Source organism: Lipotes vexillifer, unplaced genomic scaffold, assembly GCF_000442215.2.
Source record: "Lipotes vexillifer unplaced genomic scaffold, Lipotes_vexillifer_v1.1 scaffold471, whole genome shotgun sequence".
Lineage (NCBI taxonomy): Eukaryota > Metazoa > Chordata > Mammalia > Artiodactyla > Lipotidae > Lipotes > Lipotes vexillifer.
Genome location: NW_006780162.1, coordinates 615,853 through 629,953, shown reverse-complemented (window position 1 = coordinate 629,953; position 14,101 = coordinate 615,853). Strand labels below are relative to the sequence as shown.

Below are 14,101 nucleotides of genomic sequence, written 5' to 3'. Positions count from 1 at the left end.
TAATTATAACTTGGTTTCCAATAGAGGGATCTATAGAGAAAAAATAGAACTATCTTTTATTTATTATTACTGGTTGGTGTTCTCATAACTATATGGAAAAATGTCCCTACACTGCATCAGGATCAATGAGCTATGTCATTTGCCTCAGATATGCCAACATGGTCCTAAGCTTTAAGCCACACCACACTGAGCATTGTTATATAGCCCCAAGCAACCTGATCTGTAAAGAACAAAGAATAAAAAGTTTACTTTTTACACTCTTCATTTGCAGCTAAAAGAACTTATTTGCCAAAAGATAAACACTGCCACCTGCTGAGATAAGAGAATAAAATTGTGTAAGCTTATACACTTTTAAAACTCAGCATTTCCTACTTTTCACTAGTGAGAGCAGTAGAAAGTGTGTTCTTCATTTCTCAGTAAAATACAAGGTCATCTGACTTGTGGTGATCACTTGATTAGGTCTCACAGTCCCAAGAAAATAGTAGTAAAGGCAACTTTTGTTCAAAGAGATTCATCCAACATTTCCCAAAAGGTAGAATAGATAAGTCTGTCCTCATTGTATTTACAGCTTCCATATAACTTTTCTAGGATTTCCATCTCTTGCATACTGCAGATAAATTCATTTTTCAGTTCTAGGTAATACAGCCTAAAACTCCAAACTCAAGAAGAAATTTAGAAATAGAGAGAAACTGATGGTTTTGCCTTACCTTGCAGAATTTAAGGAGCCCCCGACATGCATACGCACACATAAACTCACACAACTTTATCATTTCCCCTCCACGTTCTAAGCCAGTATCCATCCTGGGGATTTCTTATAAATACCAGGGTGTTTAAGAGGGAAGGAGAAGCTGTGGGAGGGGAATAAAAAGGGGTAAAAGACTCAAAGTTATACCAACTCCCTGGTGGAGTCTTCCAGATGTTATGATGACTTGACCTCAGAGACCTGTGAAATTCCACTGGATTTACCCTCAAAGAGTAGGGGAATCCTAAAAGTGGCATTCCCAAACACAGACTACCCTCGTATAACCAAACCAAAGTCATAAAACATCAAGCCATAAATCTTTATGAGAAAATTTTTGAGAGCTTTTCTAATTTCAAGAGCATCAGATACAACTCCCTTTCTAGCTCAGATTTTATGTTATAGTAAGAAAGTGTTTTCCTAGCATCATTCAGTTATTATCATATTGTCTTGGGGCAAGCCACCTTTTCCCTCTCCTAAACATGTGTTATCAGTTCTAAATTTAGGTTCTAATTATTCCTACTTTGTTCCTCATCAAGAAATGAACTGATTTTTGCAAGTCTTGTAAACTGTAAAACATATAAACATTTGGAATTTTTTCTGTTTATTTTAGAAAGGAATAATCTGATAGAGCAAAAGGAAGCCAATATCATTTAGAAGTCTGTTTCTAGTGCAGGCGTAATGAGATTATAGATTACAGATTAAAATGGCAGTAAGACTGGAGAGCTAGGATTTATTTTTTAATTGAGGAAAGTGTTTATGATTGGGTGGGTGGATAGAGAAAATAAAGGAGAAAAAGCGAGAGATGATTCCATCGGTAGCAGAAATAGAACTGCTAAGATGGTATATAGCATGTGGAAATAACAGGGAGAGAAGTAAGAAATTCTCTTCTGGATTTGATGAAATTAAAAGAGATAGCAAGATACTTAAACTAAGAAAATTAGTGTCAGCCATCTGGCAACTAGGAAGAATACATAGGACAGAAGCCAGCAAGGATGGCAGAGGGGAAAGCCCCCAAATGCCGGGTCCTCGTGTCATCATGTCACTGCATAGCCAACTAGGGGACTAACTAACCTTGTTTTAACCATGTGTTTTGTTACTTACAGACCAAACCGAGATAACAGTGAACTTAAACAAAACATAAAATAATCTTGGTAAGATAACTAAAATTATTGTAGGAATTCTGAGTCAGTTTACAAACCTATTTTTGAAAAGGAATATGTCTTTTAACATCGTAATAGCTTTTTTTTTTACTTCAAATCTCATCCCTTTCGAGACCCAAAAAAGGTAAATTAAGAGTAACAGAAGCAGTGGAAAAACATAGGATAATAAATTCACTTGTAATTTAAAGATTATAGATGTGTTTTTAAGTGGCAATGTAAGACTTCCATGTATAAAGAGCATTGCTTAGTTCTAAAAGCATTTATTTTGCCTTTAAATAAGACATATGCGATTGAGCTATTGCAGTTTTAGGTATGAGTTGTTAGAAAAGATATTCCATTTTCATGAGCACAATTCACTCATAAAATTCTATATGAAATCTAAATATATGAGGATAGATTAAGCCATAATCATCTATATTAATGATCTCCTCACATCTCAGCTCCGTTTGAAAGAAAATCTTTACAAGTGTTAGCGCAACTTTGAGTGCCCAAGGCACAGTGAGGCCAAACAAACCAAAACGTCGGAGTTTGGAGCCACGCAAGGAGATGGGTGGCTCATGCCCTAAGAAGCCCTGAGCTCCCCGAAGGGATTCAGCAAAGCACTTTTAAAAGCCAGGTTGGGGCAGGGGCAGGTGTTGAAGCGTATGTGACCAGCTGGTGCACAGTTCTCTGATTGGCTGACGGTGAGGTAACAGGGTAGTGTCATAGGGGTTCACATGTTCGGTCCTTAGCCTCCAGGAGGCCTGGGGCTCTGTGCTCAAGTTCATCAAGTAGTTAATGTCTTCCATTTGGTGGAGGCGGGGAGAGGGAGGTGAGTCACATCTGTAAAACAACTCAGGAAATGTGCATCAAATACTGCTACCTAGGTACCTCAGAGAGGAGCTAGAGCAGAGGATGCGGGAGAAGGCCCGTCCTGGGAAGGCCCCATAGGGTCCTGCTTGGTTACAAAGGGACAATTATTCCAAGACTCTTTAAGTGTTAATTGATAAAAATTTGATTTACAATCCTCCCTAAGATATCTCTAATACATTAAACAAGTTATATTTCAACTACGATTTCTGAGTAAACAACACTGTTCTATCCTGAGAGACGTGTTTATTTATGAAGCAGCTTTGTTAAAGATGACTAAGTTATTGATCATAATAACAGCAAACATTATCCTCATGCTTGCTATGTGCCAGATATTCCTAATCCTCAAGACAACAACTATTATTGTTACCACTTTCCAGATGAGAAACGTCAGAGTGGTGAGGTAACTTGTCCAAGAATGAAGAGTTGGAATGAGAATATATACATAGACAATCTGACTCCAGACCCTACACACACTTCACTGTACCTTACAATACCCAGATGAAAGTAAAGCAGGTATAGGTAGTGAAAAGTGCCAGAAGATGCAAGCTTTTGATTGCCAAGGCATCCATTTCAAAGACATCTCAAATAAATGTATTGCCAGCTGTATGGCACATACACTAGCTAAAAAACCCAGATCAGGAGCCAGGCCACCTCACCCACGGACTTCCTCTTTTAGAAAGCCCTGGGTGACCGAGAGAACGAAACACCCGAGTGACCCCGATTCTTCCCTTCCCGTGTCCTAATTCCTACCCTTATGTTTTAAATTCACTGATGAAGTGTGAACCCGTGAACCCCCATGCTTCCCTCCCTCCACCTGACCTCCTGTGTGGCCCTTGGGTGTGACTTGTACCCTACAGGACTTGTGTGTAATAAACCTTGTCTTTTTTTTCAAAGTTCCCTAATTATTGTTGCTGAGGTGCTCTTGCAATCATGTTACCAAGTGCAAGCTCATTCAACAGGCCAGTAAATCGGGGGAGGAGGTGTTGGGGCAAGGAGTAATGGCGTAATTCAGAAAGCTGGAATCCAAGAAGATGGCTGCAGGAAAGAAGAAATTAACATATCACCTCCCCCAGTCTGGCAAAACCAGTAGATATTTGCAAAACTTATGGCCCATTTTACTTTACCTCCTCACCTCCCCCTCTCCCTGTTCTGTAAAAGAAACTAGCATCCAGACCCAGGGATGATGCTTCTCTAGGACTCTAGTCTGCCACACACAAAATGGAATACTACTCAGCCATAAAAAAAGAAAAAAAATCTTGTCATTTGCCACCACATGGATGAGCCTTGAGGGCATTAGACTAAAATTAAATATCAGATAGAGAAAGATAAATGCCATGTGATCTCACTTATATATGGGATCTAAAACAAACTAACAAATGAAAAACACTGAACTCATATGGAGAACAGAGGCACAATGGGTGAAGGGGGTCAAAAGGTATAAAATTCCAGTTATAAAATAATTAAGTTGTTGGTATGTAATGCACAGCATGGTGACTATAGTTAATAAAACTGTACTGCATATTTGACAGCTGCCGAAAGAGTAGATGTTAAAAGTTCTCATCACAAGGAAGAAAACATACATTGTAAACATAGACATGCACAAAAAATTTTTCACAAAAATTCACAAAACATTTTCTCCAAAAACTTTATTCAACAGAAATTATAATAATAGGCTTCAAAGTAGAATCTAGGAGACACATTGTTACATTACTCTTGTTTCATTAATCAGTATCGTGATGCTATCAAGAAAGAAAACTGAAATAACCAGTGACATTTGCCAAACAGTATGCTTGTTCCTGTCATCTCTACCAAATAATATCAAGGAATGATATAAGTCCATCAGCTTTAATGGTCTTATCTGTGAAGCTAACGACAGTGTATAAAAGGTTGACTTGTGGACAAAGAGAAAACATGAAATATCACAATAGCTTGCTGTCTGGCTGTGATGCCAAGTGGCAAGTTTCCTCATGGACTGGCTTTCTTCAGTCAGCGCCATATCCTACAGGTATTATCCTTGCTACCTAATAAAGCAAATTTCACAAAATTAGTTTTCTTTATTTTACTCACTTAACTCTGTTTTTACAGGTTGACATTTTCTGGGTCATTGTCGATGATCAGTATGTTTAATGTGCTAGAGCCTCAGTGCCCAGCTGCAGAGTCCCTCAGCAGCTCAGGCGTTTGGCGGGTGGGAATCTTTTTTTTTTTGCATTTTTCCATGTCAGTCATAAATTGGGCAAGTTCACATTCTACCTACGCACCCCCACGAGATTCATGGCATCTGAGAATTGGAGAGGACCGGAGAATGCAGCCACATCGGCCGTCCCTCTGCTTATCCCCCCACCCCACATTCACACATGGCCACCAGGTGGAAATATGGTGACTTTGAACATCTCCAGGTTTGAGTGACTAGCTTATGAGGGGGCAGCCCATCCCACTTTGGAACGTCTCAAATGTCAACAGATTTTTCTCATCGCCAGTCAGAATGTGAAATTTGCCTCCTGCCCGCCCCACGACTATGATCGACACTCTTCCAAAGCAGCCTTGATACAGCTCCTCCCCCCAGGGACGCCATTGACATTCTGTCTGTGGGAATGACGCCCCTGGTATGGAGCAGTGCTGGGCACTGCTGCTTCTCTCAACCTCAGGGGCCAGGCAGGTACCATCGATAGAGGAAGTGTGAGGGCTGCACGGATCGGGAAAGCCTGTGAAAACCGCACATTCCCCCCAAAGGCACCTCGTATTTTTAAAAGTGTCATGACCACACCGGACAGTTTCCTTCCATTTAGTGACTCTAAACCCTCAGGCAGTCCACTAAAAAATGCATGCAGTTAATCACACCGGGGTCTGACAAGAAAATAGGGCAGATCAGTTCAAACACAGCGCTCTGCTGATGGCCAGGCAGACGTGTCACCCCCATTCTCATAAGCGCTGGCATCTAGTGGGTCAGTATTTAGCATGTTGGTGCTCTGGGAAATACTAAATAAATTGATAATATCTTAAAAGAGCTCAGGCATTTGAAGGCCACCACTAAAACAAGGCACAATCACCACATATTCCTTCCCTAACTCTCAGGGTCTTCTGTGGTTCAGGGGAAGAGGTACTGCACAGCTGACCCGGCTTAACATGAACGGTGTAGACTAGGAAAGCCTGGCCCTCAGCTCCTGTGCCTCCTGTCACAATGTCCCACCTCCTTCCTCATTGTGAGAAAGGATCCAACATTCTTTATTATGGCATTGTCTTAGGAGTACCTACGTTTTAGTAACACTCGCTAACCGTAAGCCCAAAGGAAGTAATCTGCAATTTTAGAAATTATCCATAATTAGGTGGAAAGGGGTGGTATTTCAGCGCAAAGGGGAGATTATTCTCAGCACCTCTAAAGTTATATGATTAGTAAGCTACCTAATCAGCCAATATATAAAGCCAACTTTGTATATGTGACATTTCACTTACTAGACTAGTTAAGCAATGTAAACCTCTTCTGGACACAATGAGAATCACTGAGAGTTAGGCAGATTCGCTCCTCTGTGCCCTCTGAGGGCATCCCTACCCAACACCACTGTAGCATCCCACTCCCTGCCAAGGTTTCCTCCAGAGGCAGTGCACTAACGTAGTGCCATATTCTTGTCATTTTTCCCCCTTTCCACAATCTAAATTAACCTGATCTCAATCCACTTCTTATAAAATATCGCTAATATAATTTATTCACAATAAATCGTTAAGCATTGAAAAATTGCTCAATATGTGTTCTTTTCCCCCAATATTAATGTGTTATGAGGGGACATCCAAGGAGAAAACAATTTCACTCAAAGAACAAATCTCTAATGGGCTATAAATCCCCCTGTGAAGAACTCAGGTCCTGACTTGTTTTAGTTACTAACATTTACTGCCGTCAACTGAATATTGACTATCTGATGGACTACGCCTGGGGAAATGTAGTAAACAGGAAGAAGGCAGGCTACTGAATTCTTACTTTGCCTGGAGCAACTGAAATTGAGAATTCATAAAGCCTTACAGTCAGTGGCAGAGCTCACTCCTGTGGTTCTTCAATGCAACTAAAATGAAATAATGGACATAAAAGGCACCAAGATGAGCTAGGGACCCGGGTGGGGTTGGGGGTGTCTCCTTTTGGTATCCAGCTTTGTAACTCTAACAGCCAATTTGAAAGGAAAACTGAGTCGATGGTGTTTATTTCTCCCCTACCTGTAATGATTATGTCACCTTTATAGTTGAAAGCACATGAAAAGATTTCATCCGTGTGTCCCTCAAGAACCTGGAAGCACTGACCCGTCTGAGCATCCCAGATTCTAGCTGTTTTGTCAGAGCTGCCAGTGAGAAGACGGTTCCCTTGGGGGTTGAAAGAAATCTACAAGCAAGAAAGAAGAAAAGTGATCACAGGTTTGTGTAATTTGATTCCCACTATATTTTTAATCAGCAGAAAGGGGACATTACTAAGTACCTGTCACCTTCTCAGCCTGGTATTTATTCTTACAGAGAACAGTTCCTTCAGGATGGGAAAAATATTGCAGGGACTAATACATGAAAATTAAAATATAGACAGTAAAGTTTGATTGCCCACCCATCACATACAGTTCTAAGGATAAAAACCAAAGCTCCGGGCTTCCCTGGTGGCGCAGGGGTCGAGAGTCCGCCTGCCGATGCAGGGGACACGGGTTCGTGCCCCGGCCCGGGAAGATCCCACATGCTGCGGAGTGGCTGGGCCCATGAGCCATGGCCGCTGAGCCTGTGCGTCTGGAGCCTGTGCTCTGCAACGGGAGAGGCCACAGCAGTGAGAGGCCCGCGTGCCGGGAAAAAAAAAAAGTATTTGCTAAGTGAATGAACGAATGAATGAATGAATGAATACCTTAGCTTGGCACCCCATAGAAATGCCATTACTGGATGGCAATTCAATAGGTAATATATACTTAACAAGCATAAAATGCAGTAATATAGTTTGAGAACTCTTTCTATTCATACACACACACACACACACACACACACACACAAACGTGTGCTTATTGAGTGTGACACACCAGACTCTCAGCAACATGGCCTGGGCTCCCTCTGTGGCCTGTCTCCCATGGTCACACATCCTACCCCTCTTCCTGCCAGTCCCCAAGGCCTCCCAGCCTGTGAAGAGGCTGTGCCCCGCACAGTCTCAGAGACCAACCCTGATGGACAAGGGGGCAGTGGCCACCAGCAGCAGGTGCAAAGGCAGGAGATGGGGAGAGAGCACAGCAGTGGGCAGCCCCGGGCTCCAGCTGGAGCCTGCAGAGACCCGAAACCATCAAGCTGATATTTTACAAGGAACAAGAAATCTATCTCAGGTATGAGACCAAAGAATTGGGCCAAACTAGGGGGTGAGAGTCACCAGTCCCAGCCTTCAATACAATATTCTGAGGACACATCTAAACCTCAGATCCCTGATTGGATGGCCCTGCTCTGTGCATAAGCTTTTGGGAGGAGTTGATATAAAATCCTAAACTACAGCTTTCAAGTTTCAAAATAGGTCATTTTTAACTTTGTTAAGTGTTAAATATTTCCAGGAAATACTTCCTCAATTGCATCTAATGTACAGGACACTTGACATTTGCTGCGCAGCATGTCTTTTGCGTAATATAAACTTGTGTGTTTACTAGAACCAGGAAAAATACTTTAATAGCGTCTTAATAGCTTTAATAAGTATTTTTAGCTAACAGAATCTTTTGCTCATGGCTGAGGAAAATGCTGTTTTATACTTTGTAAAAGGTTTTAGAAATCATTTATTATGCTGAGTTTCAGGACACTTTTAAAAATAAAGTCTTTAGGTAACTGATTTCTAGAAAATGTGAGATAACTGGCCAAACCTTGGTACCATCAGTGCCAACAGATCTATTTGTACTAAGCCAGCTGCCTATTTTTTTGAAAATAAATAAATTGCTCCAAATGAGAAAGCAACTCACCTTTGAAATTTCACCTTCATGGCCTTCCAATTTGGTAATGCATTTTCTTGTGGCTGCACTGAAAACTCTTGCTGTTCCTTTTTGAGAAGAGTTGAGATACATATAAATTCATCTGAAATACAGAACTTTGACCACATGCCTTGAATTATCTAAATATCTATCCCTCTGACACACACATTTTGTGCTAAGTTTGTCTTCTTGCCTGCGGTGAGAACCAGCCACTTAATACTTAAAATGCAAGCTGGTTCCACTGCAGGAGAAGAGAGTGAAAAGGAGCATCTCTCTAGCCCCAAGCTTATTAGAAGAGATACTGGGTTCCAAGGTAGATGGGAGTCGGGAGACAGGAATCCAAAAAGAATAAAATTTTTAAGAGAAAAAAGGGGGATTAAAACAAGTTCTGAGAGGCTGAGGATGAGATAAACAGCAAGACTAACATCATACACCAAATATGAGTCTAAGGTTACAGAAGATCGAGAGGCCTTCCTGAGAAGGAACAGCATTCACTACTCAATGAATGAAGAACAGGCACTAAGAAACCCCTTTCAACAGAAAAGGCTAATAGAATGGTTTGTTCCCTATTGGATCCCCAGTGCCCAGAAGTGCCAAACTCATAGTAAACACAATAAACAGATGTAGGATGGATGGACAGATGGAGGGTAGATGGATGGGTGGATGGATGGATGGATAGATGAAGTACAATAGGAGATACATTTCCTTAGAATTAAGGAATAGAGAAGTTGGGGCTTCCCTGATGGCACAGTAGTTGAGAATCTGCCTGCCAATGCAGGGGACACAGGTTCAATCCCTGGTCTGGGAAGATCCCACATGCTGCAGAGCAACTAAGCCCATGAGCACAACTACTGAGCCTGTGCTCTAGAGCCGGTGAGCCACAACTACTGAGCCCGCATGCCACAACTACTGAAGCCTGTGTGCCTAGAGCCCGTGCTCCACAATAAGAGAAGCCACCACAATGAGAAGCCTGCGCACTGCAATGAAGAGTAGCCCCCGCTCGCCGCAACTAGAGAAAGCCCACGCAGCAACGAAGACCCAACACAGCCGAAAATAAATAAATAAATAAATTTATTTTAAAACAAAAAAAAGGAATAGAGGAGATAAATAAGCATAGAAGGAGAAAAACGGAAGTAGTGAAATTGTTGTCAGAAAAAAAATTAAAATTTATCTGCCTAGGTGAAGGATGCTGTCTCACCACAAATTATAGCATTACATCAAGGTAAAATTAGCAAGAATAGGGAATTTTCGTTACTTAATTTTAATATGGAAAAAAGCAAAATATCTTAATAAATTTCCTTTTTACTTATCTTTCTGATAATGTCAACTTCAGGAAGAAGTAGACAAAAATTGCTATGTTAGAATTAATATGATTAAAATATAAAACTTGCAACTTAGTTGGACATTTCAAAAGCCTTAAAGAAAAGTGATCCAACTGTTTTAAGAGTTTGTTAATAAGAGAGATTGGTTCAAGATAGTGGAGTAGAAGGACGTGTGCTCACTCCCTCTTGCAAGGGCACCGGAATCACAACTAACTGCTGAACTATCATCAAGAGGAAGACACTGAAACTCACCAAAAAAGATACCCGACATCCAAAAACAAAGTAGAAGCTGCAATGAGACGGTAGGAGGGGCGCAATCACAATAAAATCAAATCCCATAACTGCTGGGAGGGTGACTCACAAACTGGAGAATACTTATACCACAGAAGTCCACCCACTGGAGTGACGATTCTGAGCCCCACATCAGGCTTCCCAACCTGAGGGTCTGACAACAGGAGGAGGAATTCCCAGAGAATCAGACTTTGAAGGTTAGTGGGATTTGATTACAGGACTTCAACAGGACTGGGGGAAAAAGAGACTCCACTCTTGGAGGGCACACACAAAGTAGCGTGTGCATGAGGACCTGGGAGAAGGAGCAGTGACCCCATAGGAGACTGAACCAGACCCACCTGCTAGTGTTGGAGGGTCTCCTGCAGAAGCGGGGGGTGGCTGTGGCTCACTGCAGGGACAAGGACACTGGCAGCAGAAGTTCTGGGAAATACTCCTTGAGGTGAGCTCTCCCAGAGTCCGCCATTAGCCCCAACCAAGAGCCTGGTAGTCTCCAGCGCTGGGTCGCCTCATGCCAAACAACCAAGAGGGAGGGAACCCAGCCCCACCCATCAGCAGACAAGTGGATTAAAGTTTTACTGAGCTCTGCCCACTAGAGCAACACCCACCTCTACCCACCACCAGTCCCTCCTATCAGGAAGTTTGCACAAGCCTCTTAGATAGCCTCATCGACCAGAGGGCAGACAGCAGAAGTAAGAACTACAATCCTGCAGCCTGCGGAACGAAAACCACATTCACAGAAAGATAGACAAAATGAAAAGGCAGAGGACTATGTACCAGGTGAACGAACAAGATAAAACCCCAGAAAAACAACTATATGAAGTGGAGATAGGCAACCTTCTGAAAAACAATTGAGAAGAATGATAGTGAAGATGATCCAAGACCTCAGAAAAAGAAAGGAGGCAAAGATCGAGAAGACGCAAGAAAGGTTTAACAAAGACCTAGAAGAATTAAAGAACAAACAAGCAGAGATGAACAATACAATAACTGAAATGAAAAATATACTAGAAGGAATCAATAGCAGAATAACTGAGCCAGAAGAACAGATAAGTGACCTGGAAGACAGAGTGCAGGAATTCATAGCCACGGAACAGAATAATAAAGAAAAAAGAATGAAAAGAAATGAAGACAGCCTAAGAGACCTCTGGAACAACATTAAATGCAACAACATTCACATTATAGGGGTCCCAGAAGGAGTAGAGAGAGAGAAAGGACCCGAAAAAATATCTGAAGAGATTATAGTTGAAAACTTCCCTAACATGGGAAAGGAAAGAGCCACCCAAGTCCAGCAAGCACAGAGAGTCCCAGGCAGGAGAAACCCAAGGAGAAACACGCCGAGACACAGTAATCAAACTGACAAAAATTAAAGACAAAGAAAAATTATTAAAAGCAACAAGGGAAAAATGACAAATAACATACATAGGAAAACATAGGAAGAACACTCTTTGACAGAAATCACAGCAAGATCTTTTTGACCCACCTTCTAGAGTAATGGAAATAAAAACAAAAATAAACAAATGCGACCTAATGAAACTTAAAAGCTTTTGCACAGCAAAGGAAACTATAAACAAGATGAAAAGACAACCCTCAGAATGGGAGAAAATATTTGCAAACGAATCAAAGGACAAAGGATTAATCTCCAAAACATACAAACAGCACATACAGCTCAATATTACAAAACAACAAACAATCCAATCAAAAAATGGGCAGAAGACCTAAATAGACATTTCTCCAAAGAAGACATACAGATGGCCAAGAGGCACATGAAAAGCTGCTCAACATCAGTAATAGAGAAATTCAAATCAAAAGTACAATGAGGTATCACCTCACACCATTTAAAATGGGCATCATCCAAAATCTACAAACAATAAATGCTGGAGAGGGTGTGGAGAAAAGGGAACCCTCTTGCACTGTTGGTGGGAATGTAAATTGATACAGCCACTATAGAGAACAGTATGGAGGTTCCTTAAAAAACTAAAAATAGAACTACCATATGACCCAGCAATCCCACTACTGGGCATATACCCTGAGAAAACCATAATTCAAAGAGAGTCATGTACCCCAATGTTCATTGCAGCACTATTTACAATAGCCAGGACACAGAACCAACCTAAATGTCCAACAACAGATGAATGGATAAAGAAGATGTAGTACATATATACAATGGAATATTACTCAGCCATAAAAAGGAATGAAACTAGGTCTTTTGTAGAGACATGGATGGACCTAGAGACTGTCATACAGAGTGAAGTAAATCAGAAAGAGAAAAACAAATATCGTATATTAACGTATATATTTAGAATCTAGAAAAATGGTACAGATGAACTGGTTTGCAAAGCAGAAACAGAGACACAGATGTAGAGAACAAATGTATGGACACTAAGTGGGGAGAGCGGGGTTGGTGGGGAGGTGGTGGTGGGATGAACTGGAAGATTGGGATTGTCCTATGTACACTAATATGTATAAAATAGATAACTAATAAAAAAAATAAAATCTTTAAAAAAAATTTTTAATAGAGAAATTGTTTTAAAAAAGAGTTTGTTAATAAGACAAAAATATCCAGTATAGATTAGTACATTAAATTTTACAAAAGCATTTTTAAACTTCAGAAAACATAAAAATAATATAGCCTGGAATTGTAGTTTTTTATAAGATAGAAATATGAATAAGACACCAAAAATTTCAACCTTGAGAGTAATTCCAATGAAAATGAAAAAGGTGATAAATATAAAAAAACAGATTGTAGCTGCACAGGCAACTAACTCTGTTGAATGAGATCTAATTTTAAGAAGGGAATGAGGGGCTTCCCTGGTGGCGCAGTGGTTGAGAGTCCGCCTGCCGATGCAGGGGACACAGGTTCGTGCCCCAGTCCGGGAAGATCCCACATGCCGCGGAGCGGCTGGGCCCGTGAGCCATGGCCGCTGAGCCTGCGCATCCGGAGCCTGTGCTCCGCAACGGGAGAGGCCACAACAGTGAGAGGCCCGTATACCGAAAAAAAAAAAAAAAAAAAATTGCTCTAAACATCAAGACTTAGGAGGGACAGAATGAGAAGAGGTTTACAAAACAAAGAAAAGAAAAAGAGGTTTTTGGAAGTAATGTGTTATCGAACAAGGAAAGAATCACTGCTAGGGAAAATAACAGATGATAGAAAGGACAAAACTGAAAGAATCAAGCTTATACATTATTCTCATCCATCCTTCAGCATCCTGATCCCTTGTCCCTGCTTGTTTCTTCCCTCATAGCACTGACCAACTCCTGACATTCTATATAATCTAATATTCTATATAAAACACATGCACAGTATCATTTATTGTCCCCCTGTCTACAACTTAGCTCCAGGAGGAAAGAGATTCCCATGATATATGCTATGCTCCTAACACGATTCCTGGCACAAAGTAGGTACTCCATATATATTTAATGAACAGATTTTTTTGTATAAATGAGAATGATATTTAAAATGAAAAGGGCAGATTAATTATAGTTAAGAGATGATTATTTAAAGCAAAGATCTGTGAGAAGATGAGAAAGTAAATAGTTTAAAAAATAAAATTCTCCAGATTCAGGGTGTTATTATTCCAGGATGTAAAAAGGATATGTATGTATGATTAAAGGACCACCTTTGAAAAGTCCTAGTGAGTAAGAGAACGAGCATGCAAATATAATTTTGAAAAGGGAGACAATAATAAAGACTGTAATTAAAATGAATCACTGGCAAAATTCTACAACTGAATAACACAAAAAGTAACTACTTAAAAGTATGTTAGTCACCAGGAGCAAATATAGGGAAAG

General features: G+C 40.7%; 1 protein-coding gene across 1 annotated transcript in view; it reads right to left on the bottom strand.

The window, feature by feature from the left end:
* Positions 1-4,374: 4,374 nt before the first annotated feature.
* The window catches only part of DAW1 (dynein assembly factor with WD repeats 1), a 26,571-nt gene continuing 16,844 nt past the window's right edge, over positions 4,375-14,101 (bottom strand). The window contains exons 10-12 of the mRNA XM_007453259.1: positions 8,694-8,770; positions 6,955-7,117; positions 4,375-4,775 (exon numbers count right to left, since the gene is read on the bottom strand). Of these exons, the coding sequence (XP_007453321.1) occupies positions 4,741-4,775; positions 6,955-7,117; positions 8,694-8,770 (275 nt within the window). The 3' untranslated portion in view covers positions 4,375-4,740. The remainder of the gene's footprint in view (positions 4,776-6,954; positions 7,118-8,693; positions 8,771-14,101) is intronic.